General features: G+C 39.7%; 2 protein-coding genes across 2 annotated transcripts in view; one reads left to right on the top strand and one right to left on the bottom strand.

Moving 5' to 3' along the window:
• Positions 1-9,002, top strand: part of CIB3 (calcium and integrin binding family member 3) — a 39,998-nt gene extending 30,996 nt beyond the window's left edge. The window contains exons 3-6 of the mRNA XM_018555660.1: positions 3,483-3,594; positions 4,584-4,731; positions 6,964-7,159; positions 8,981-9,002. Coding sequence (XP_018411162.1) covers positions 3,483-3,594; positions 4,584-4,731; positions 6,964-7,159; positions 8,981-9,002 — 478 coding nt within the window. The remainder of the gene's footprint in view (positions 1-3,482; positions 3,595-4,583; positions 4,732-6,963; positions 7,160-8,980) is intronic.
• Positions 9,003-12,013: 3,011 nt separating this feature from the next.
• HSH2D (hematopoietic SH2 domain containing) overlaps positions 12,014-25,350 on the bottom strand; it is a 30,983-nt gene continuing 17,646 nt past the window's right edge. Inside the window, exons 2-6 of the mRNA XM_018555666.1 lie at positions 24,768-24,904; positions 19,596-19,685; positions 18,213-18,378; positions 15,592-15,864; positions 12,014-12,434 (exon numbers count right to left, since the gene is read on the bottom strand). Coding sequence (XP_018411168.1) covers positions 12,060-12,434; positions 15,592-15,864; positions 18,213-18,378; positions 19,596-19,685; positions 24,768-24,871 — 1,008 coding nt within the window. The 5' untranslated portion in view covers positions 24,872-24,904 and the 3' untranslated portion in view covers positions 12,014-12,059. The remainder of the gene's footprint in view (positions 12,435-15,591; positions 15,865-18,212; positions 18,379-19,595; positions 19,686-24,767; positions 24,905-25,350) is intronic.

Below are 25,350 nucleotides of genomic sequence, written 5' to 3'. Positions count from 1 at the left end.
TGGACTCTGGACTTAGTAACGCACTGGACTCTGGACTTAGTAACGCACTGGACTCTGGACTTAGTAACGCACTGGACTCTGGACTTAGTAATGAATTGGACTCAGGACTTATTAACCCACTGGACTCTGGACTTAGTAACACACTGGACTCAGGACTTAGTAACGCACTGGACTCAGGACCCACCTGAGACCCCACACAGCCCACCTGACAGTGACCCTGCAGAGCCCACCATAGATCCTGCACAGCCCATCTGAGACTCTCTATGGTGGGCTCTGCAGGGTCTCAGGTGGGCTGGTCAGGGTCCCTTACCTGCCGCTGCTGGGCCCTGGCCTCCTCTACCACCGCCTCTGGACACACCAGACCAGCTCTGTTGGACCCCGGCCTCCTCCGTCGCCAGACCGGCGCTGCTGGGCCCCGGCCTCCTCCACTTCCTCCCCTATCAGTAGACCCCCCCAGCCTTCGACCCTGCCATGCCGCTCGCTCTATGGACAGTTTCTGCCAAGTCGGCCCACCCCTGGTAGGGGCCCGAGCCCCTTACATGGGTATCGGTCATACCCCCTGATGGGGCCCTGGCCCCCACTGAGTCATGCCTCCTTAACTCTAATCAGCAAAATATAATGCTCCTGCTGATTGAAGTGTTCTAGCGCTGATTCAATGTGTATGTTTTGGACCTCTGCAGATAGACCAATGCCTCCACACAGAGAGTAAGGGTCTTTGTCTGCAGCATGCAAGCACAGAACCAGTTTTGTACTCTGTGACTGTTGTTTTAAAGAAAGGAAGATAAGACTTTGAGCACCTTTTCGTTTAATGCACTTGAAATGTAATTAACAAATTTAAAGTGAAAGTTCAGTTGGACTTTAAATCAATAACTCATTAGCCACTAATGTAAATGTTCAATTTCTTTTATTTGCCCTTCTTTATACAAATTACATGTAATCAGTAAGGAATATAACAGGGATAGTGGGTCTTACCCATCTCACACTGCTATAGATTTAGAGATTTCTGGTTCAAAAACATCATATAGTATGCTGGTCATATACAGTATGTAATGATGCCATCAATATACAAACCATCTCTATTGAAGAGCTGTATCTTTTAGAAATAATTGTATTATTCTCTCTGCTTTTTAAACAGATCTAATGGTGCAGCTTCTACCTCCAACACCACAAACTTCTGGATGCTTTTATAAACAATTCTTCAGTAAGCACAGTTGCATCTGTGATGGCAGGCACACAGTTCATTTTGTCATACAGATACAAAATGCTACATTAAACTGTCAATCTTTTTTTATTAATTTAATACATAAATAAATTACCCTAATATATAATATAAATATGAAAAAACAGCTATGCAGTCCTTTGAAAAAAACGTTCTCAGATTTCTGCCCATGATAACGCTTACAGACATGGACATATTTTATGGAACCCTTCAATGAATAAAGAAGAACCCTCAATACTCTGAAACAACTTGAAACTGGTCAAAGTAATTGGCATCCATCATTGCGTTTAGTTAAAATCAGACTTTGCATTTGATTTTTGGTTCAACAGATTATTTTAAGTTATAAAACCAATGAAAATGGTATGGGCAAAAATTATGTGTAAATTAATATTTTGTTGTACAACCTTTAGAGATAACCACGTGATTTCTGTAACTGTCAATGAGACTTCTGCACCTGCCAACTGATAGTTTCCCCGCTCTTCTTGAGCCAATTGCTCTGGCTCTCTCAGGTTTGAAAGGTGTCCTATCGGTCTTTAGGTTTCAACTCTTTCCATCGATGTTTGCTAAGATTCAGATCATGGTTTATAGAATAGGCCAATGTTTTGTTCTTACTCTTAGCCATTGAATGCTTTCCGCTGTGTGTTTTGGGTCATTATCCCATTGGAGGACCCATGACTTGTGACTGGGATAGCGTCACAGATTTTGATACTGGGTAGTACGTTTTGCTCCAGAGTTCCTTGATAGTCTTGAGATTTCATTGTACCCTGTGCAGATTCAGAGCGCCCTGTGCCGAATGCTGCAAAGCAGCCACAAAATATAACCAAGTCTCACAGTTGGTATCATATTTTTATATTTGAAAGCTTTATTTTGTCTGTGAACATAAAGCTGATGTGACTTGCCAAAAAGATCCAGCTTTGTGACTGTTTAGTATGCATTTTAGCAAATTCCAGTCTGGCTTTTGTATGTTTTTGATTTTTTTTAATCTCTTTCTTTGAGACTGTGGTGTGACTGTGGTGTTATCAGACACTGATGTACCTTGACTTTGGAGTTCAGGTTGGAAGTTTTCCTTGGCTCTTTGTCTAACATTCAACCTATGGTCAGTTTTACTCTTTTGGCCATGTCAGGGAGGTTCACTACACCCCATGGCCCTTAAATTTCTTAATATTTGCCACTGTAGTCAGAAATACATCAAGCTGCTGGACAGTCTGACAGCCTTTACCTTTGACATGCTGGTCTATAATTTCCTTTCTGATATCCTCAGATAACTCTCTCCTTTGCTTTCTCTGGTACATGTTGAGTGTGGTGAACACATGATACCAATACTTTTCTCCATTTAAAGAGGCTGACTAACTGATAACAAGATTGAAGATGTGTGATACTAATTACAGAAAATAGTTTAAAAAAAATATTATTAGGAGCTAATTATTTATAATCTATTCTATGGGTATTCTATTGCCCTCTTTCCCTATTGGTGAATGTAAAAACAAATACTGGCTGCAGGGTCTACTTTGTAAGAACATATATAACTTTTTCTTCGACATTACCAAACATTGTCAATAAATCAGTTGTCATGAAATTTCAAACTTCATGGACCATTGTGTCCAATCTTGCATTTTAAGCTTCAATTCCCTGTGATACTGCTGAACCCTGTCAAAACAATATATTTGCATAAAAGTCTATTTCTTTATCACAATTTGATAACCTCTCTTTCCAGTCTACAAGTTTAAAGTGACATTAAAGGATATTTCCCCCCCCCCCCCCCCCCAATGTTAGTGTAAGGACTTACCTTAAATGATGCCTCTTGATCCGATCATCTTCTTCTTGTAGTGTAGTTTTTAGCTGTCCCTCCAGGGCTAGTGCCGGTCTCCGATCCAGTGCTGACTCCTCTGTTCTAGGTGGCACTTCCTGTCCCACGGAGTCTGTTCGGGTGCACGCTGCTCCATAGACTTACCTTGTGTCTCTCCTCGTCTCCTGGCCGAAGATCTGAACTGCGCATGTGCCCGCCCCAAGATCCTTTGCGGCCGCCTGAGACTTTTCAGATGTTCGGACGGGAGCGCGCGGCGAAGACACAGGTAAGTTTTAACCTGTTTGAAAAGGTTTTTGTTTTTTTTATGTTTTTGCATATATCTACTGAATGCTAGGTTTAATAACCCTTTAAGCTTCAGAATTCATGGGCCTCTCTGCAGTTCTCAGTTCCATGTTGCTTTGTTGTTGACTTTGACAGATCGATTTTAAATGCACACACTGTTCTTTCTCCTTTTAGACTTTTCTACAGATACAGAGACCTGGCACCACAACTTGTTCCAGAAGACTACACAAATAAACCAGATGTGAGGATTCCTTATGAACTTATAGGCAGCATGCCAGAGCTGAAGGTAAAGCATGAAAAAAGCAGTAACTGCAAAGGTTGCCAGGTGTCACTCTAATCCCGTGCTTCATTCATAATTCATCACGTGCTAATTGGCAGGACTGGGATGATAAATGAAGCCTAACATAATACACAGTAAAGACCAAAGTTCTTCTTTATGGCAGGGTACCATCTCAGTTTCATATAAAGGGCTGATTTGGACTTTGTCTAACCTGTTGATCCCAGAATGAACTCAAACAATACATTTTAGTTTTCAAAATACCAGAACAAAAACAGAATATCAAATTCAATGGAACAAACAGTACGGTATGTATCTTACTTGTATCAAATAAAAAAAGTCAGCTCCAGATTTAACACAAAAGCGCAAAAATAGTCTGCTAAAAAGGAAAAAGGTCTGCCTTTAGATGATATTTTTGTATATTGCATAAACTGTAAGCCAAAATCACAATACTTGGACAACACTAGTACATTTTATTCCATCAGTGTAATACAGAGAAAACTATGGTGTGTGTTCTATATACAGTTTTTTAAATTAGCTTTTCTTGTTATCCTCATAAAATGTAGAATCATCAGTTTTTGGTCTTTTTAATTTGTAATTGACTGGAAAACACACAGACTTGTATACACATACACACACTCACTCACAAAGGTTGAGTTCGATGGACCTGTGTCTTTATTCAACCTCAAATACTATGTATCTATGTAATTTAAAGAAAATCATTTTGCATCACAAGTGACAGCCTGAATGACAGGTGACTTACCTCCTTCAATTTCCATTTGTTTCTTGAATGAAATGGGCAGTCTCAATAGGAAATCCTAGGAGGTGGGACATGACTTGTAATTTTGCTTTTTAACATTAAACACACATACAGTATCTGCCCGTAATATTAGTCCAGTAGAATTAAAGGAAAATAATAACCCTTCTTCTCAAAGAAAATGATTTGATCCTTATTATACATGAATTTTAAAAACTACTGTATTTACAATTGTTTGCAGGATAACCCATTTCGCCAGAGGATAGCTGAAGTTTTCTCAGAAGATGGGGATGGAAACATGACACTGGATGATTTTCTAGACATGTTCTCAGTGCTTAGTGAAATGGCTCCTCGAGATCTTAAAGCATATTATGCTTTCAAAATATATGGTTAGTTTGTGTGTGATTCTTCTTTCTTTCTATTTGTCCTGTTGGCCATGCTCACTGAGACGAAAAGTGATGGGAGGTCAAAAACTGACTTCCATCATCCAATCATGTTTAAGCAAAAATGCTTTTTTTTAAAAATTTTGCTTGCACATGACTTGGTATTCTTTGCAAAGTACATTTTTACCACATTCACTAAACTAAGAAAACTAACTAAAGTGAACACCTTATTTGCCTTTTGTAAATCAACCCCTTTTTCTCACTTCCTGTTTTTTCTCTGGGGCAAAAAGTAAACAAAATCTCCCAAAAGGGGACACAGGCAGCAAAACATAAGGTAACGCAGTCCTGACCTTTCCCTGCTCTAAAGCTAAAAAAAAAATTGTAATAAAAAAAAGAAAATAATTTGTGATACTTTAAAATATATATTATAGAATATGCATATTACAGTAATTAGTTTTACTAACTGACTTTGATTTACCCTGGATAGCATATATACATATGCTGCAAGTCTTGTACTAAAACAAAATACATGTAAAGGCTTTACTAACTAGTAAGTAACTTTTACTCTGTGAAAGTAACACCAATGATCGATTAAAACCATCTCTGCACAATGTCTGCAGGTAGATTCTGTAGAACGTGCGGTAAGATTGGAGAATACAATATCCCATGTATTTTGCTTTTGTTTTGGATAAAGAGTGGAAGAAAACTTTCTTTTGTCCTTGTCACCATTGTTTCCACCACAAATAAGGGATGGGAAGGCAACATTTATGCAATTCCTAAAGGAACATGTATAGATGGAATATCTTCCAATAAAATTACTTGTTGTTCCAATAAGAACAACACATACTGGAGGCAGTTATGGAATTAGGAATATCCCACACCATTAGGCTACATGGTTCTATTATGTGTGGCTTGGGATTCCAACAGCAAGAACCTGTGGATTTTTAAGGCTGGAATCCCATATGGGTCCATACAGACACGTCTGCCATGCCTATTTAAGTGACTGACAGACTCACAGCAGCCACATCCGTACCTGGCTGTCCGCATGTAATCATACATAGAAGGATTACCTGAGGATCGGGATAGATGCTTGTCCCCACAGATTGCAGGTTCCCACAGGAATCCCTTCCCCCACATAACAGATCAGTGCGCATGACACCTTAGAGTCTTCGGAGATACCTGGTTATATCCTACACATCACTTGACTTAAGACCAGCACAAACATTTTGACAAGAAATTAAATTTTGTACAGGAACTGAGAATTCCTGTAACATTTGACTTTAGTCTTTTTTGTCCCTTCTGTCAGTGTACAGGCATGACAGGCTAGCTGTGGAAGGAGAGAAAGAATGGGGCATATAAAGCAACACATCTCTTCAAAGGCAGGCATGAAAAGACATGAGGAAATATGTTCACAGTTTTGGGTCTGGGTATAACAATCTATTACATGCCCAATAACTAAATTTTTATGAGGCCCCTTCAGCTTGGAGAAATTATGTCTGCCAAGTAACATATGTGTAAAATGCACCATGGTAAAAAGACATGTGAAGATGCTGGTTTGGGGGGGCCTTTAACATGGGCGAACTTTCCCAAGGAGAAGTGAGAGACAGTCCTGGAAAAAGACAAACTACCCTAAAGAAATGGTCCTGGAAGGCCTGTGTCTTAGAGTAAAAAAAAGTCCCTATCCACTAACCTGCAATGCTATAAAAGGAAGCATACACTCACTATATTAGTGAGAATTGACTGTGTACACCTTCTTACTTGACCTATTAATTTACCTTGCAGTAAGCTCCAGCTAGGTGAGCAAGGTGATGCTCCACACCTAAGTGACATCCCACTGTACCACCAATAATTTCAGTCACTATCTCCTCACCCCCTTCCCACATCTCCAATCCTGGGCCCAATAGTAAATGCATGGACTGCTATGCCTATAGTTATGCCCTTGGTTTATCCATTTATAAGTATGCCCAAACAAATGTAACAAATCAGAATGTTCAGACCCCAAACTAATATGCTGCATCACAGGATAATTCGTTGAAATAACCAGTCTCAGTAATCACTTAAAAAAGTATGGCTACATGTTCCATATCTTTAAATAGCACTTTTATATAATCTTAGATTACGAGTTATGCAGAATATTTGTCACTTTCTGTGCACATAGAGGGCAATTGAGAATAAGGTACCAATACAGTTTAACAATTTTATTGATGATTTAGGTATCTTTTTTAAACATTTTTTCAGATTTCAATAATGATGATTACATATGTAAATCAGATTTGGAAAAGACACTGAACAAGCTCACTCGAAATGAGCTAACACCAGAAGAAGTGTGTCTGGTATGTGATAAGGTAATAGACGAAGCTGATGTAGACAACGATGGAAAGCTGTCTCTGGAAGATTTCCAACACATGATCATTAGAGCTCCGGACTTTCTCAGGTAACACAAGACACTTTGTAGCACTTACTATAATCAAAACTGCCACAATTCAACACCACAATTTTTGCAATTTTCATTGTGCTTATTTTTTTTATAAGTACATCAAACACAACTGAAAAACTTACTAAACTTACTAAAAACATACTAATATACAGATTCCTTACAAAAGAGCGTAAAAGCATTTTACACATGGTTCACATCCGAGTGACATGAAGCACTTTTCCATAAGCGCTTCTATGCTCAACATGAGAATTCCTGCCGTTTCTTATGGTGGCAGTTCACACTTGAACTCTGTGCTGCTACTGGTCACAGCAAAGAAGTCCACAAGCTTTTCTAGGGCTTGACTGTGTGTTTTTTCTCCCATAGATTTCAATGGAAGTGCTTGAAAATGTGTGATACAAGCATTTTAGCAAGTTTTTTTTGCACATTTTCCAACCTAGCAACCAGTGTCCTCCTTCTAGCAACCCTTGTGCTTGTAACAAAATGGAGGAAGCCTTGCTGTCACAAAAAAATGTTTTCCTTTCGCTTACACAAAATCGCTAAAACTTATACAGCACATGAAAAAAAGCATGAAAAACACTTTAAAACATGTATAAAATGTGCAAAAAGCAGCTCCAAAAATACTTGAAGAAGCTCAAGTGTGAACCTAGGCTAAGGTTATTCACTTCTGTATCTATAAGCGTTCCCCAAGTATCCAAAACTACAGAGACAATATGGAAAATTACATTTATCTAAATCCACTATACAGCTTTCTAGTTAAGATTGTAATGCTTAAAAAGGTTAATGGCAGTATACCTTTATGTAACGACTGGACCTAAAGTTATTAGTGTGGCCAGTACTCTCTACTGTACTACTTTTATTATTAAATGTGTATATTTTTTAGTATAAAAGACATGCCTTTGACACATCAAAGTCATACATCACAACAGAAAAATGGAAACTATCAGTACCAGACCTGTTGCATATAATAATAAAAAATAATACTATTTGTGAATTGACTACCCCCATATGTGGTTAATACATGCCCCACACACACATTCTTCACAGGGCCTTCTCTCACTATCATTCTTCTCCTTGTACCGGTGACATTTTCCTTTTAACATCATTAAAGTGACACCCTCAGGAGTTACATTTTACAAATGCATTCAAGTACCTTAGCTATTAACAAAAATGTACCTTATTTTTGTATCAGTCAGCTGGAGATCCTCAAATCATCTCTAAATTCATGCTGACACTGTCCTTCCTTCTGGAGGGTGGCTACTTTTGCTCCCCATGGTCCCTGTGTGTGTTGTAAAGTAGCCACCGCTCCAAGATCACTCCCGCGGTGGACAACAATCTCATGTTTAGTTTACTAATTTGTATTGAGATTGTAGTCCATCACAGAAGCAAGCTTGGAGCAGTGGCTACTTTAGAACACACACAGGGACCATGATGAACAATAGAACCCACCCTGCCGAAGCAAGGACAGTGTCAGAATGAATTCAGAGATGATTTGAGGATCTACAGCTGAGTGATACACAAATAAGATACATTTATGCTAATAGTTAAAGTACTTAAATACATTTTTAAGATTTAACTACTGAGTTTAGTGTTCTTTTAAGGGCCGACAACCTTCCTTGTGGCTATGGGTGCCATCCTGGTGATCTGTGGTTTCCCTATCCACTCTGATTTCGGGAGGCTGGTGGTGGCATCAACAACACTTTTACACCAAAAATCTGCTTAACCCAATACCATGATATTGAAAGCAAATATCCAACAAAAATATTGTTTCTAGTATTATTTGTTAATATTATTTCTTCTCTTTTTTCCCCCTCTGAATAGCACTTTCCACATCCGGATTTAACCATTGTGTGCCTCTAAAGTGGTTACTCTTGATGTTGGAATTTCAATGCAAAATCAGAATGTAATATCTAGAAGCTGCTGTGGAAATGGAATTCATCTGTTTGGAATAGGAAGAAACAACTAAGTCACCTCTGAAAACTGACTGTACACGTGCAACCTTGATTTGATGAATTTCTGCATACAGCATTGTAACTTTTTCCATTGTGTCTTGCAGACTGACCCCCGTAAACATTCTGTTGCAATAATGCACTTTAACTCATCCACTGTTCCTGTAAACTGGCCACGTGTGAATGCTTGGGTCCTGATTCTCGAAACATTGGTGTTGTTTTTTTTAATTTAATAACCATGGATAATGACCTTAATAATAATGTTCTTAATATATTACCTGGCTCCCCATAGAACTCAGATCACTAATACTTGTTCAATATGCTTTACATTTTAGTAGATTATTTTTGTGGTAAAGTTTACTTTGGCAGTGTATGTTATATCACCTGATTTCTGTACAACTGCATTTAGTCTCAAAGCTATGATTGTGTAAATGAATTCTTGCGCAAATGAGAATGAATATAGATTGTAAAGGGTGTTACACCCAGCCATTCAGGTCTGGTAGGAATTTTCCCCTTCGCCATACCAGGCCACATGCCCTCAACATGTTGATGACAAGGGTCTCTTCCCCACGGTGGTTGTGGGGGTCAGCAGGCAGGGGGGCTTAGCTGGGCAAAAATGGGGGGATAACCCAAAATTTACCAACTCTCAGCAGATCAGTAAGAAATTGTTCCAACAGGGGCATCTGTTCTGGTGATGACTCTCAAAGATGTGATTTCCCATAACTATAGGGAGATTCCTATCATGTCTATAATATAAGAACTGATGTGATCTCCCCAGTGGGAACAAAGCCAACAAAAAATAACCTAATGTAGGTGGGTTAGAGGAATTGAAGGCGGAGTCTGCTTTCGGCCGTTCGCCCATGGAGAAGGAGATCGCGGCCATCTTGAATTAATGCAGACGCGGTCCTGTGTGCTGTGTGCGGCGGTGGAAGATAGCAGACACAGGTACTCGATTTAGACATCCGAGCATTTGCACGAGTACGAGTACTCATGCAAATACTCGGTATCGCGGCCGATACCGATGCTTGCATCGGTATCGGTGCATCCCTAGTAATAAGTCATTATTAGCATTTGGAGTGACTCATGTCTTGATACAAGTCGTAGAGGGATATGCATGGGGCTGTCCTTAAAAGGAAGCCAAGTCACCATGGTAAGGTGTGAAACGTCAGGTGGAGCACCGAAATAAATTGAAACAGACACAAGAGACAAGTGTAAAAGTCCATTCTTTGTCATTGCCTCAATCAGAGGTGTTTGAGTGAAATAAGAATAAATAACCCATCAGTTCATTATGGATACAAACTTGCCAAGTGGCCAAGAGGCTTTGTTGAACAACAAAGATGATCTTCCAAGGAGTCCAAACTGTTTCCTTATACATGGGCTCTCTACAGTCTACGTTTGCCATTCTCTACCCACTGCTAAATTTCTTCATGCCACGTTCAGAACAACTGCATAAGACTGATATTAGGTTTAAACATTTTTGTAGCTTTGCATATGGATTACAACAAATGAAATCGGAGATAAAAGATATAATTTATTTTATGGACTGACATAAAGACCCACTAGTGTTTCTTAGCGTTCTAAACAACATACAGAAATATATAACTTAACTCTCTTACTTGAAATATCTATGTATGTGCAAAATAGTTGTTTAGCATCTTTAGGATCACAGAAAATGCATCATATGAAATGTTTTTACACAAGAAAAAAATACACAAAATCAGTACAAAATATAAAATATGTAATAAAAGAATTCCCACACTTTTTGTAAAAGCATCAAACGTTTGTATAGTTCTAATAGTTTACCTACAAGATTTGTAACAGTGCTATCATTAAAACATTTGTGCATTCATGGGTTCTCTTTATGAAGCCTATGAAAACAACATAAATTCTAAGAGTTCAGGTAAGTAAAGTAAATCCACATCCACCTTTGAACAAAGGATGGTTTCCAGTTTAAGTCTCTACAAACATATATAAATATATTCCTTGATTGGAATGTAAACAGCTTGATTGGACAAAAGTGACTAATGCCTGTGGGCACCATGAGTGAAATGTGTCATAACATGCTGCTTCCCAGAAAATGCTTATCTTGTGTAGACAAGACAGTGGCATTAGTAACTTTGGTATGTTATGTTATTATTTGAGGCTGAAATGGGAAATTATTTACTGAATATATCATTTTAATGTGACTGTTTAACCAGCTATACAAGATCAGCTTTAAAGTGGAACTGTAGCCAGGCTATGGACTATCAAATATTTACATTTTCCTAGCAAGCAGTTATTGAGCTTTACGACAGGCCCTCAATGACCTCTGTAGCTGCAGGCACTGAGGAGCAATTCTTCCTAAAAGTTCATGGAAGAATCACTAAAGTCCTTGTCTAAGCCAACTCATCCCACTCTGCTCCCTTTCCCAAAAGTGACTTAACAGCCTTCCATCCTTCTATTTTCTAATGTAAGTACAGAACAGGTAATCTGTAATCAGCTTTCCAATCACCCATTTGTCCTGCAATTAATATTTCTGGGCTGCACTCCTTCCTCCTCCAGGGTAAGTTGAGAGAGAGAGAGAGACTTGAATGACTTAAGTGCTTCTGCTGTAAACTTTAAGAATTATTTATTTTACAGTTTGTACAGTTTTAGAGCTCAGTGATGCCTTTAAAGCTCATTTACTGCTTGGTAAGAATTTGTAAATACTTGGATGCCCCTAGCCTGGCCACAGTTACACTTCAATGCTTGTGAATCCTATTTTAAATTATATAGTACAACACTAGTTTGTTTGGAGGCGTGAGTCACAATCAAAAATGCAACGTCTGTAAATATGACCTATGTTAGCCTTTTGGCCATTCCGGATCCTCAGCGGAGGATCAGTAGGCAATCACCCTTTTGTATCCTTCATACATTTCTCCTGTATGTACATCAATGTTGCCTTGTCAGTTTTTCAGCTCAGCAAGTTCCATTTAAGGAAAGCCTGGCGCAAATGGGGGAGGTGCCTTGTACTCCTCTGGTATTGTTGTGTGTTTAACTTTAAGTTTTGGGCTTCCATCTCTTTGTCCTGTTTGTCCAAAGCGCTCAAAATTTTCCTTCACACTTCTCAAGTGTGTCGCCATAGCAGTTTCCATTTTCTTGAAATCTTGAGCTATTTTCCCCTCCGTCATTAAAGATACAGATTTTGTCACTGCATTCCGATAAGCTTTCAATGGTTTCGCTGACGTATGCCCTTGCATCTCTTCTTGTTTAATTTGAGAATTTGTGTCAAGAGCTTCAGGGGGAAATGGTGAATCTAAAGAATTTGACTTTGTCATAGCTGGATGTGTATTTGATAACACAAAATGCTGAAAAAGAGAATTTATACAGTGCTGTTAAAATGCACATAGTATAGTATTGTAATCTTCACATTGTTTTTTCTGGTATAATTTATTTCAATGTTTACCAAATATGTAGCACAGGACTTTACAATCTGCTTGTACAATCTCTGTAAAATCCATTTTAAATTTAGCAACAACTATATACACTGAAAAAAAACCAATTCAATTCACATCCAGCTCAGGTTTCAACTCACACTACATAGATGTTGGTAAATCTTGGTAAATCTTAAGATTACTTAAGTTAGTAACATGTGTGGTCAGCTTTAGGAAGCAAATTGAAATAGTTGGCTTAGCATTATTAAAGTGACATGAAACCCTCAGATTTTTTAACATAAACCAATACTGTAATGTGTGCCTTATTGTAATCCATGGTTGTTCCCCTTCTCTTTGCTGCTCTTCCTTTTAAATCTGTATCTGTTCTCATGCTGGGCAGAACTTCTGTTTTGCAGCAGACTGCCTTGTCTCAGGAATGGATACACGGTGTCTGTGTATTAGTTTGTATGGGCTTGAAACCTGAGCCAGCACTACAGGAAGAGGCCCCGAGCTGAAAAGGGAAGTTCTCCCCCAGCATGAGAAGACATGAGGATTTAAAAGGAAGAGCAGCAAAGAGGAGGGAAACAACCATGGATTACAGTAAGGCACGCATTACAGTATTGTTAAACAATCTGAGGGTTTTTATGTCACTTTAAAGTTTACAGTTTCTGATGTTAATGGGCTTTACCTGTAGAGTTATACAATTCCCTGGAATCATATGATGATAAAGGAATGATGTTTCCATACAATAAGATATATATATATATATATACACACACAGGGCTTGAAAAATCCACTCGTCCGCTCGTCTGTGATGAGAGGACGGTGGAGCCCGACGAGCAGCTTCCCGGCCGGCCGTTGTAATTACACGGCCGGCAGGGAACTTGACATTCAAGCGATCGGGCGTCTCTAGAGACGCTTGATCGCTTGTATTAGCAGCTGTCAGTGCCGTTGCCGGTCCCGAGATCCGCTGTGCCCGATGCGGCCGGGACCTGCACGGCTCTGTGACAGGAGATCAAAGGGAGATCAGTATACAGTCTCCCTTTGATCTTCTCTCAGTCCCCAAATGCAGGAAGTGATGCAGATGACATCACTTCCTGCATTCAGTGTCACTCTCCAGCTACAGAAGCTGATGAAGCCGATCTCTGCTTCATCAGCTTCTCTGGGGGTCCCTAGGGGACCTGTCTCCATAAAGCCGATCTCTGCTTCATCAGCTTCTCTGGGGGTCCCTAGGGGACCTGTCTCCATAAAGAGGACCTGTCATGTAAATTGGCTATCACATAGGGGGCTTCTTAGCCCCCCATGTAATAGTAATAAAGTGGTGTGTAAAAAAAAAAAAAGTAATACAAAAATGAAAGAAGCATAAAAAAAATGCCCCCCACATACACACGCAGATATGCATCCGGTGCGCCTACGTGCGGAAACGACGATTGCGCCTATTGTGCCGCACATGTTACATATCGCCGCAAACGTCGGAGTGAGAGCAATAATTTTAAGGCTATTAATCACTGATAACACTAAACTGATGAGCAGTAAAAGTGTTTTAAGTGTCGCCTATGGGCCTATGGGCCCATTATGTTTTACCAAAAATATGGGTAAGAATAAATTTTTTATAACAGAACGTAGGGAAACTTTTTTACATTTACTGTACTTTTTTCATTATATACTAATCACCCCCCCGAGGTGATTATATACCTCCAAAAGAAAGCTCTATCTGTCCCCTGTATATATATATATATATATATATATATATATATTTTTTTTTAAATTAGGGATGCACCGATAGCGATACTAGTATCGGTACTGATACCGAGTACTCGCCCAAATGCTCCGATACTTATGCCGATACCTTCTGGTATCAGGAAGTGTAAGAGATCCTGTCAGAGAGCCCCTGTAACTGCGCATGCGCCAAGAGCGCATTGCCATACCAGTGAGAATCGTACCATTCCGCGCATGCACAGAAGATCGCCTCCAGCGTGTAAAAGCATGCCAAAATGGCACACAGGAAGTGACATACAATGGCACACAGGAAGTGACACAAAATGGCACACAGGAAGTGACACATTAACCTAACTACTTCCCCTATAAAAGGCCGGCTCAAGCACCACCATTTTGCTGGATTCTCTTTCAGCTCTCCTGTGATATTCTTCTTGCCTTGCTTTGACCCGGATTGGACCTGACGATTCTTGCTTGCTGCCTGCCCCCCTGACCTCGGATTTGTTTACTGGACTTTGATTTTGCCTGACCCCTCTGTACTGTGACTGCTCGATTGGATCTGCCCCCGGGTTGCTTACTTGGATTTCTGTTACCAGCATTCCTGGATATCGGCTTGCACAGTGTTATCACCACTGGCACTCGTGCACTTGCTGTCTACTTGGACTCTGTGCAAGGGAGGCCTCCACACACTCAGACTCTAAACCAGGTACGCAATAGGAAGCCAGGCGGCGACGAGTCATTCCATGCCGCCCGGCTTCCTGATTGTTCGGGAAGTTGGCCAATCAGGAAGCCAGGTGGCGAGTTATTACTCAACCCAAGCTTCCTGAATGGCCAGAAAGCAGGCTCTATGCTTCCTTGTCACCTAGTAACGAAGGAGCATGGAGCTGGCTTCCCGACCATTCAGGAAGCAGGGGGCGGTGAGTGATTACTTGACGCTCGCCTTCCCAATTGGTCGCAAAACTGGCCAAACAGGAAGCCGTGCAGCAAGTCAATACCCGCTCCCCGGCTTCCAGATTGGCCAGAAAGCCAGCTCCATGTGTCCTCATCACCTGGTGATGAGGGAGGATGGAGACAGCTTCTTGGTTAATCAAGAAACTGGGCGGTGAGTCATTACACGCCGCCCCGCTTCCTTAATGGGACTTCTGGTATCGGTATTTGGTATCGGCGAGTACCAAAAAATATATATATCGGTACCCATACTCTATACCGAAAAACTGATATCGCTGCATACAGAATGTATACTTTATTTATTTTTATTTATTATGATTTTCTTTTAAATATGTTTTTACATAGTATATTCGGATGGAAAACATGTCAGTAATTGATTGATTACCCAGCAGATCACACAACAGCCATATTATACTTCCATACTTACACTATTGTTTGACATTGGGAGTTGTGTTGGTAGTGTTGGGTAAAGTCTGTTTACTGGCTGATTTGGAGGTAGGATACACGGAGTACTCAGGGTTTCAGAACTAGGTTTAGGAGTTTGACATCTTCTGCGTGGTATGGGGGGGCAGGCTGGCTGCAATGTTGCACCAGAGGCAGCTAAAGCACCAACGGAAGCCTTTGATGGCATCGGCAAAGGTGTTGCAAATGTTTTCCTATCCTCGAATAATTCTTCATAGTCTTTAGATGCATCTGATTTCTATAAAGGAAACAGTAAAAAAAAAAGTATAATTTACTCAGGGGAACTTATCAAAACTTGACATGTAAGCCAGCAAAAAATGTGTTTAGTTTTATTTTGGATGTTTAGTTATTTCATTTTTCGGGCTTTGAGTCTGAAAGTGAATTTGTTTTGGCATTCGGATGAGTTAAATTATCATTACCAACTATAATTGGTTGCAGAAAAGTGTTACTACATGTTTACTCTCTTTTTAATTTCTAACACCAAAAAAACACCAGCGTGGGGTCCCCACCCTAACTCATACTAGACCCTTTAGGTCTGGTAGGAATGTCGTGGGGGACCCATGATCTAAAAAAAAAAAAAAACAGCGTGTGGTCTCCCGGCAATTCATACCAGACCCTTTAGGGAACCCCAATGCCAAACAACCACCGGGTCAGGGTTGTGGGGAAGAGGCCCTTGTGCCCCCCCTGGAAAAGCACCCTCCCAATGCCGAGGGCATATGACCTGGTATGGTGGAGGGAGGTCACTCGCTAGTCCCCCCCCTTTCCTGCCCTGCTAGGCTGCGGCCCTGATTAAGGGTCTGGTATGGGATTTTAGGGGGGACTCCATTTTGTTTTGTTACATTTTTGGCATTGAGGTTCCCCCTTAAATTCCTACCAGGCGTAAAGGGTCTGGTATGAATTGCCGGGAAACTGCACACTTTTTTTATTATTATATGGGGTCCCCCCTAACATTCCTACCTATTTCTGTGAACAGTTAAACAATTTTGTGTATTCTGTGACAGCTGTCAGATTCTTTACATTTGAGATGGAAATGTCTGCAAAGAAGCAGAAGCTGTTACAGAATACCAGAGATCTCTCAGTTTCTTTCATTACTTACATTTTCTAACAATATTGTGTTACTTTGTTTTCATTTGAGATACAAGTGCAGAGAAGCCAGAGAGTGGTAAATGACAGCTCTCCCGCTTGCTGTGTTCAGTTTATCCAAATTTCGATATCAAACATTCGGATTCGGTCAGATTCGTTATTTCTGTTATTCGGAAATCGTACGATTTTCAATTAAAAAACGAAACAAATTGCACATGTCTAATCAAAACAGCAGCAGGCAAAATCTAGAGCAGTTGCCCAGGGCAACCAATCAGCTTCTCTCTTCAGTTTCTTCAGTTAGATTTAAAAATGAAAGAGAGAAGCTGATTGGTTAGTGTGAACAGCTGCACAGCACAGCTATCCAGTTTTGATAAATCCCCCTCACTATGTTTTAAATCATTTGATGATGTTAATTCTTTCAAAAATCTTTACCATTCAAGAAAAGTAATGCATTATATTTGTGACCAGCAGACCTTTTCACACAGGAAACTGGAGATAATGAAAAATTACAATGAAGTCAGGCTTTCTTACGCATAGCTGTATGCGGAGACCAGATTAAGATATGGTTATATTATTGAAATGTTCCTGCTTTTTATGTTCAGACCTAGATTGAATGAAGAGCATCAGCAGAGCTGTTCTCAACCCTTTGTTCCTACCTACTGTAAAGGTGTGATCTACTTAGCAGCCTATAAGTGTGGCAGGGCATTCCTGAATGGCCTTTGGGTATGGGCTCTTGTGGTCATAGTTCCTAACTGTCCCTCATTTGGAGGCAGTGTTCTGTATTTGGAACCAAAACAGTAAGTCCCCAGCACTCCAAAGGTTCTTCAAGCAAAGTTCTTTTAATTACATGTGTAAAGTTACATCACCAAGTGTAATAACGTTTTGGAACACATCCGCTTCCTACATCAGGCAAAACAAAACTTTGTTTTGCCAGATGAAGGAACAGGATTCGTTACGAAACTTTAGGGACATTTTGCCTCTATAGGTATTGGAAGAAAATGGGTACTTTAGTTTGGTAGCATCCACCGACAAGGTATACTTTGGGTTTGGGTGGACTAACCCTTTAATGCAACTCTGATACTAATAAGAACCCTTCAAAAGAACACTGTAATACTCACCTATCCTGCTGCTCATTCTGGAACCTACAAAAGCTACAGGTACAGCATGCAACACATTTACCAGTGTTTCACATGTATGGTCCCACGCTGTGACCTGTGGGCCCTCCCGTCAGCCCCTACCTCTCCTGGTCCTGAGGAAGTTACCAGAGCACATGACAGGACATGCGCATCAGACACTTCAGTAAGTGTCATATGCAGAAGCAGCAGGATAGACGAGTATATAGTAAATCATGTTTTTTTTTCAGTGCGCTTCTTATTAATTTTTTTTGAAAGGCTACAGAGTCACTAGAAATGCTTTTATCTTGCAGCTACATCTGAAAGTTTGTTTCTAGTCTCCGATAAACTTATAACCAATCAGTAAGGTTAAGGTGACTTTGAAACATACCTGACCACACGGAAGAGTTAAAATTTCATTATATGAATGCAAAGGAAATTGTTTATGAAATTTTACTAGGTCATCCAACGTCAAGTGGATTCTTGTATCACCTGCAATAATACACTGCTGATCCTTTAAAATATCAATCATAAAATGTCTGTAGCGATCCAGTATCCTGCAAAAAATAAAGGAAAAACTGGACTATGAGAGAATATAAATGGATAATTGCTCATACATTTTTAAAAAGTGATATATTTCAATTGATTACCATGGCTGAATTATGTATTGGGAATCGCTTTAGAAATTGTACAAGAATGAAAAGTTCTTAACGATTGTTCTTTTAAAATGGACATTATCTATTTAATAATGGAATCTATTATTTGCCACTGACGAGTAAGATAAAATTTTAGAATATCATGATCATAAGATCTGTCCTGTATTCTTTGGAATTTGGAAGCAGTATAAACCTGTGGTTATTAATTTCCTAACTGACATTAAAATACACATTCTAATGAAATATTGTCCTAAATAAGACATCTGAAAGTTTAAAGAGAAAATTCCCTTTTTTCGGTATGCTTCAGGGTCATGTCACTTAAGTTATTTTGATGCTGGTGTCAACTTACTAGCTTCAGGATCGCATTCAAAGCCAAGGTAGGAACAATTCCACAGAGGTAAGTTGAAGGCTATCCTGCAATGACATAACTGCTGGTGGCGATTTATCGCTTCTGGCAGAATCACCCATGTGTCTAATAGGTGCTGGTTTTTCATTTTTCTCATCTCTACAACTATTCTGGAATTTAATTGTTTATTAAATATTTTAAAGGATGGGACCATCTCACTTAACCATGTTATATTCTATTTATGTATTTTTTATATATTAATTTCATACGTCAAATCTCAAGTCAAATCACAGTGAAATGTGTTTGATTAATTTTGTAAATATAGATATTCTTCACCAGAAATGATCAGAACAATTTAAAAGGTAAACAAAACAAGCATTTGTTCAATGAGCAATGGTCCAACAAAAAAGGTCCATCCTCACTTTTTCAATGTCTTGTGTAGCATTAACGTGCATTGCATTAAGGCAGCTCATTCATTATGACAGGGCTGCCAAGGCACTGCAACAATTCATAAAATGCTCATGACCTTTTTTCTGTGGTACAAAGCAGTGCACCACAACGCACACATGTAATGTGTACTGACACATGTTGGAGTGGCATTCACAATGAATGGAAATGCAATTCCCTGTATATAGAGTGATTGAAACAATCCAAAGCTAGCATACAGGTCCTAGCCATTTCAGGACTTGTATGCTAGCTTTGGAGTGTTTCAGTGAAATTATAAAATACTAATTAGTTACCGTAATTTCACATATAAAAAAAATCAGATTACCTGTAGGACAAGCTATATCCAATCCGGCTTTCGCTAACTCTGATGAGAAAACATCCTGGTGTCTTATCCTGTAGCAAATTCTCTGCTTCTCTATAATAAAAACAGATTTGTTTTAATGTCACCATGTTATACAAAAGCAAAAACTGCAATAACCTGATTTCCATATTTAGATATTTTATGTTAGGTCGGGACCTGGGTCTGGTCTACATAGCTCCAAATGACAGCTTCTAGTTAAGTTTGTAAGCTTGTTGCATTAAGGCTCATCCACACCAGCAGGCATAAGGTGTGCATATCGTGTGCCTGCTGGTGTATGTTGTGCATGCGTGCTGCAATGCTTTATAAAAGTCATTGCAGTGCTTGGGTTTTATTTTCAACTCTATATGCTGCAGCACCCTGCAATGCATTAGAGTGTGTCTAAACATGCTGCACAAAATGCAACCTGTCCTACTGTGACTGTTTTAGGCAATGCTGCCCAATAAGATTGCCGTAAACAATCCCTTGTGTACCGACCTAGGGACAGTCAGTCACAACTTGACTGGTATTGCCCCTTTGAGTCTGACTTATCCGAAAGTTTCCCAGTTTTTGGGAATTCATAAAAGCATCAAATAACAAAACTCTTGGCCAAAAACAATGCAAACAAGTATGCTAAAGTACAGGGCACTGTAATTTTGTTCTACCATTTACAGTGACACGATAGTACGGTTAATTTACTAAAGGGATAGAGCATGTAAACTTTATGAAGTGAATGTTCACTTAGCTTAGTGAATGTGGTGAAACTGTGTACATTTCAATCATCCAATGCAGACATCCTGTCTTTTTAAAAAAAAATTCCCTTGCACTTTATTTACTAAGCTTTGTCAACGTTCACCTTGATAAGTGAACAGTGTTGAGTTCTATGACATGCAAAACAATCAGTGGAAGAAAGTGTGTCTATTTAAACACTACTTTGCAAACTGCCTACTTGAGGATCACAGAGAACACAACTATTGAGCAGTCCTATAAACAATGCACAAACCTTGCCCAGTGCAAGAGAATAACTAATTCATCTGGATCATATGATGACTGGCCTGAATATTTGTGGCAAATCATAGTTCAGCATTTTTTGTTTTTGTAATAGCTGGCATGCTGCCTTTCAGCCATACCAGCTTACCCTATGCCTTCCTGCATAGGACTGCACTAGATGAATTACTACGGTATGTAAGTGCATCTCATATTTTTGTGTGGTTTAATGCCCGATTAAGAACCCTGCAATAACACTTAAGACATTCCATTTTTATTTCTGAGTCTTAATAATTACTTGCTGTTCTGCCCCATCTTTACAAAAGGACTATAAGGAACCTGCTCACATGGTATGGGGGGGCCATGCCTAATAAACCTGCATGCCTAATAAACCTGGGAAAAGGCTGTCAGACCTACATGAAGTATCGGATGCAGGTTAAAACAGTCCTTGTGGCCTTCCATATACAAAGTCTTTTCCCCATAGTTCTCCTTAGGGTAACGGGAGGACAAAAACTAGCATCCTCCTGTCACCCTAGGCTCAGTATACCACGAGCTGTAGCTGGCGGTATACTGAGACGCTGCAGTATACCGCGAGCAGCTGCTCGCGTTATACTGAGACGCCGCAGCTGAAGCGGATCCCGACAATTGTGCCGGGATCCGCCCAGCTGCGTGACTGACAGCTGGCTCTGCCTATCTAAAGGCAGAGCCAGCTGTACCCCCCCCCTCCGCCGTCCGTTCCGCCAGTCAGCGCTGGCGGATCGGAGGGGGGAGGGGGGAATCCAGCCCCTTCCCTGTCACGGCAGAGAGCCGTGACAGGATCGAGAGGTGAGCGAATGCTGGTATGTGTTCGCTCACTTCCCGATCTACTGAGCCGACCTGTGACAGTCTCATTGTCACAGGTCGGCTAGAACTATGAGGTGAGTGAAAAGCCTCACCCCATAGTTCTCCTTTAAGGTCTTCCATGCTGTTTTTTTTATTTTCTGATTTTGTTGATCAGGTCACATAACCTTTATATGTTGAGACTCAATGTATCATTTTCTAGCACAGTACATCCTAAAAGTATTCCATTTGCATAAAATTCTAATATCATATCAACGCACTTTTTTTTTAATCTCTGCAATGCTGAGTCATATCTTAGAGATGTACTCAGGACATAAATACAACTTCGAGGTGTATTCTCTCACAGAGACTTTCATTTCCTAAATACATCTTCTCACGTGTTGTCATCACTCATGTCAGAACAGTAAGTACTAAGCATTTAGGACAAAGGTAATATGATCCTGTTCATGACAGGCATGTGACTGCAATTTCTTGTACTGACATGGGTGCCGGTGACAATAGTTATTGACTGAATCATACCCACAATGTGTGGGAGTTTGTAAGTGCCCATGTCTGGTTAGTAACGTGGCTTTATTTTTTATGTGACTCAATAAAGATTTGCAAGTATGATACCATTAGATTCAAGGTGACCCTGAAAAATTAATTGATGAAATGAAAAATGATTTGAACAGGGGCTTATGTATGAAAATGTTTCTGAAGTCGACTTTTAAATATATATCTACATTACAGAAATTACAGTTTGAGGCTGAGTATTAGGCTATGGACAGTAAACAGTATTCCTATTACCAGACATTTCATACAAAAGCTCCCAAACTCCTCCCTGGCAATACAGACATATCTTAGGCTGGGTTCACACCTAGGCGTATTGAATATGCGCGTTTGTCGCGCGGTTCGCATCGCGCATTTTTACCGCGATTCGCTGTAAAAAAAACGCGCGACAAACACGCGTTTCCGTGGGCTACTTGGCTGTTTCCCAATGGAATCGCGAGACCAAAACGCCCCAAAGAAGTACATGTACTTCTTTGGGCGTAGGCAGTTTTGTATAGCGTTCGGACGGGCGGAAATACGGCAAGGTGGGAACCAGACCCATTGAATACAATGGGATTTAGATGTTTGAGCGTTTTGTAGAGCGTTCGTCGAGCGTTGAACGCGCTACAAAATGTTCAGGTGTGAACCAGGTCTTAATAAAGACACACTGATAAATAAGGCCAGTTATGCCCTTTTGTTGACAGCATGTTTCAGCTTAAAGCAGAACTCCAGTCAAAATGTTATCTAGTTTTGACCAGAGTGGGGATGGGCTTGTGTTGTCTTTTTCCCTGATGAGATTTCCCCTTACTATTTGCTTTTTGTTATGCGATTATTGTCGGTTGTCACCAGAAGAGGCGATGGGGTGGTTTGAAAGAAATATTTGACTCCAGAAGGACTGCAGTGACTTTGCACACGTCGGACCTAATTACAGATCTCTCCCTAGGCCCAGAGAGGCTTCAATGGAGGCAGAAATATTTGCACTCGGGGATCCTTTGAGGAAGAGCCTTATAGCCACTATAGTACCACATTAGCCAAAGAAAAAACTCTGAAAGTCTGTAAAGCGGATTTAGTTGCATGCAATTTTCCCCATATGGAACTCTTTAGAAGCTGCAATGTTTTCCCTTAAAAGCAACATTAAGCACCACGTACAGAAAAATAGATGAAAATTTTAGACTGTATTATTTCACAGAAAAAAGACTGAAAGATTTTACAAACTTGATGCACATTATGTAAGCAGCTTTAGTAGGCAACGGTTTAGGAGAGACTAGGCAGGTTTTGATCAAGAAATGAAAATTAAAGTGTCTAATTTTACAGAAAAAAGCCAGAATTATTGTTCAGACTCAAACAAAGTGGGGGGAATTTATCAAAACTAGAGCAGACAAAATCTGGAGCAGATTTGCATTGCAACTAATCAGCTTCTATCTCTAATTTTCAAATCCCAACTGAGCAAACTGAAGAGAGATGCTGTTTGATTGCCGTGGGCAACTGCTCCAGTTTTTGTCTGCTCCAGTTTTGATAAATTTCCCCTCATTGTGTAAGTGGCTTTAGTAGGCCCCAGGTAGATTTTAAGCACAACATAGACTTGATGCACACCATGTAAAAGACCACGCAGGTTTTATTGTGAAATATAAATTAGAGTTTACTTTGCAATCTCCAGCCAGTGGTCCAGCCTGGGCACGCAAGAGTCCATGGGGTCCTCACTTCTAATAGTGAATCATATGGTTTAGGCACATGTTTTCATTTGCGGATGCAGCATCTGCTTGCTCCCTACTAGCTTGCTTCACATGCAGAACCTCTGTATCTGCCTTTGGGCTTGTCTGATATTATGAATACAAGGGATTTTCTAACATTATTAGCAGCTATTGCAAAAAGTGGATTGAGGAAGTGGTGGTTTGGTGCACTCAACTGTATGCTCAAGTATGCTTTGTCTGTGCTTGGAACAAGTTTATACTTGACGCACACTCTGTGTTCACTGTGCGTAGACCAAACAGTACTTTCTAGCTCTACTTTTTTGTGTACGTCAGCAACAACTTCCGTTGCTGTATAGCTGCTCCCCTTTGCAGTTTTTTTTTGTTTTATTGATTTGTCTTTCTTCACATTTTTATATATATTATTCTTTCCGTTAGAGTTAAAAAAACACACAAAAAAGGCTGATGGTTTAGTGTTTTAGTGTTGGGGTTTGGAGTTTATGCACACATGTTATAATACACATTTTCGGCCTAAAAAGTTTATGATATATTTTCTGAAATCAGAAACCCTGTAGAATTAAATAGTGGCAGCTGAACTTACGTTACACAATATTAGCCCAACAGTTTTCCGTACAAATTTTCCGTACAAAATGCATCCAAAATAATTTTAGTGCACACAAACACAATATAGTACCCAATTTTGGTAAAATCTTAACTATAAGGTTGCGTTGAGTAAAAAGATACCAAGCGTGTCAAGCCTCAAAATTGTGTGCGCCCATGAAACAGAGAAAAACGTCTGTACGTCAAATTGTCCATAGACAGCACTTTAAAAGCCTATACAGGTCATCAATTTAGAATTAACTGTCAATAATGGCCATAGAGACATAAATAGAGTCTTCTTTCCCTTTGCACAAAAAGAAAAAGAAATCCATGAAACACCATAACAATTTCTGTTGCTAAAATATGTTATTTTCAGGAGAATATTTATTTTCCAGGAAAGAAAATTTGGAAGCCTCAAATTGCGGGAAGAAAAGCAGTTTACAGTGAGAATTAGGTATTGATACACATTCATATTTTCTATCCCTTTTTGAAGAAAAAAAGAAATATAAATCCTTACTTCCTTGTGATCACGCCATGAAACCATTCAGGGATTCCATTTTGTATAAACCAGTGTGACTGTGTTTCAATAAACCATTTTACAGATGGTCTATTCTGTTCCATGTCCTCCTGAAGATTCTAGGGACAAGTCAGCAACTAGAAATACAAAACAAGGAGTCAAATAATGTTATATTTTGTTTGTAAAATGTAATTAGTAAATCCATAGCAAGAAAGCTTCATTTTGATAGAAAAAAGGCATAGATAACTGGGCACTGCCATGGGGACATGTATTAATTGTCAGCTCTCCTTCACAGTTCCTACACCCACAGGCAACATTACAGCTGTGAGTCCACTTTAAATGAGGGCTGGGTTATTTATTCCTTCAAATTATTGTTTCTTGCTGACCAGGGGCAATTGCACAGCAATATGGGTTGTTTCTTACTTCTGGTGGTGAATCTGCAAACCTTTTGTACAAAAATGTGTGATTCGTAAAGTTTGCTAATTCTTGGGATGCACAGTGAGTGAACCTATGGTAGTGGAGATACCAAACTTCATTCCCAATTATATGCACATCCGGAATGTCTTCCACTTCTCACTTCTCA

Source organism: Nanorana parkeri, unplaced genomic scaffold (genome assembly GCF_000935625.1).
Source record: "Nanorana parkeri isolate BGI_ZX_2015 unplaced genomic scaffold, ASM93562v1 scaffold207, whole genome shotgun sequence".
Classification (NCBI taxonomy): Eukaryota; Metazoa; Chordata; class Amphibia; order Anura; family Dicroglossidae; genus Nanorana; species Nanorana parkeri.
The sequence above is the reverse complement of the archived record's forward strand: the minus strand, read 5'-3'. Positions and strand labels throughout refer to the sequence as shown.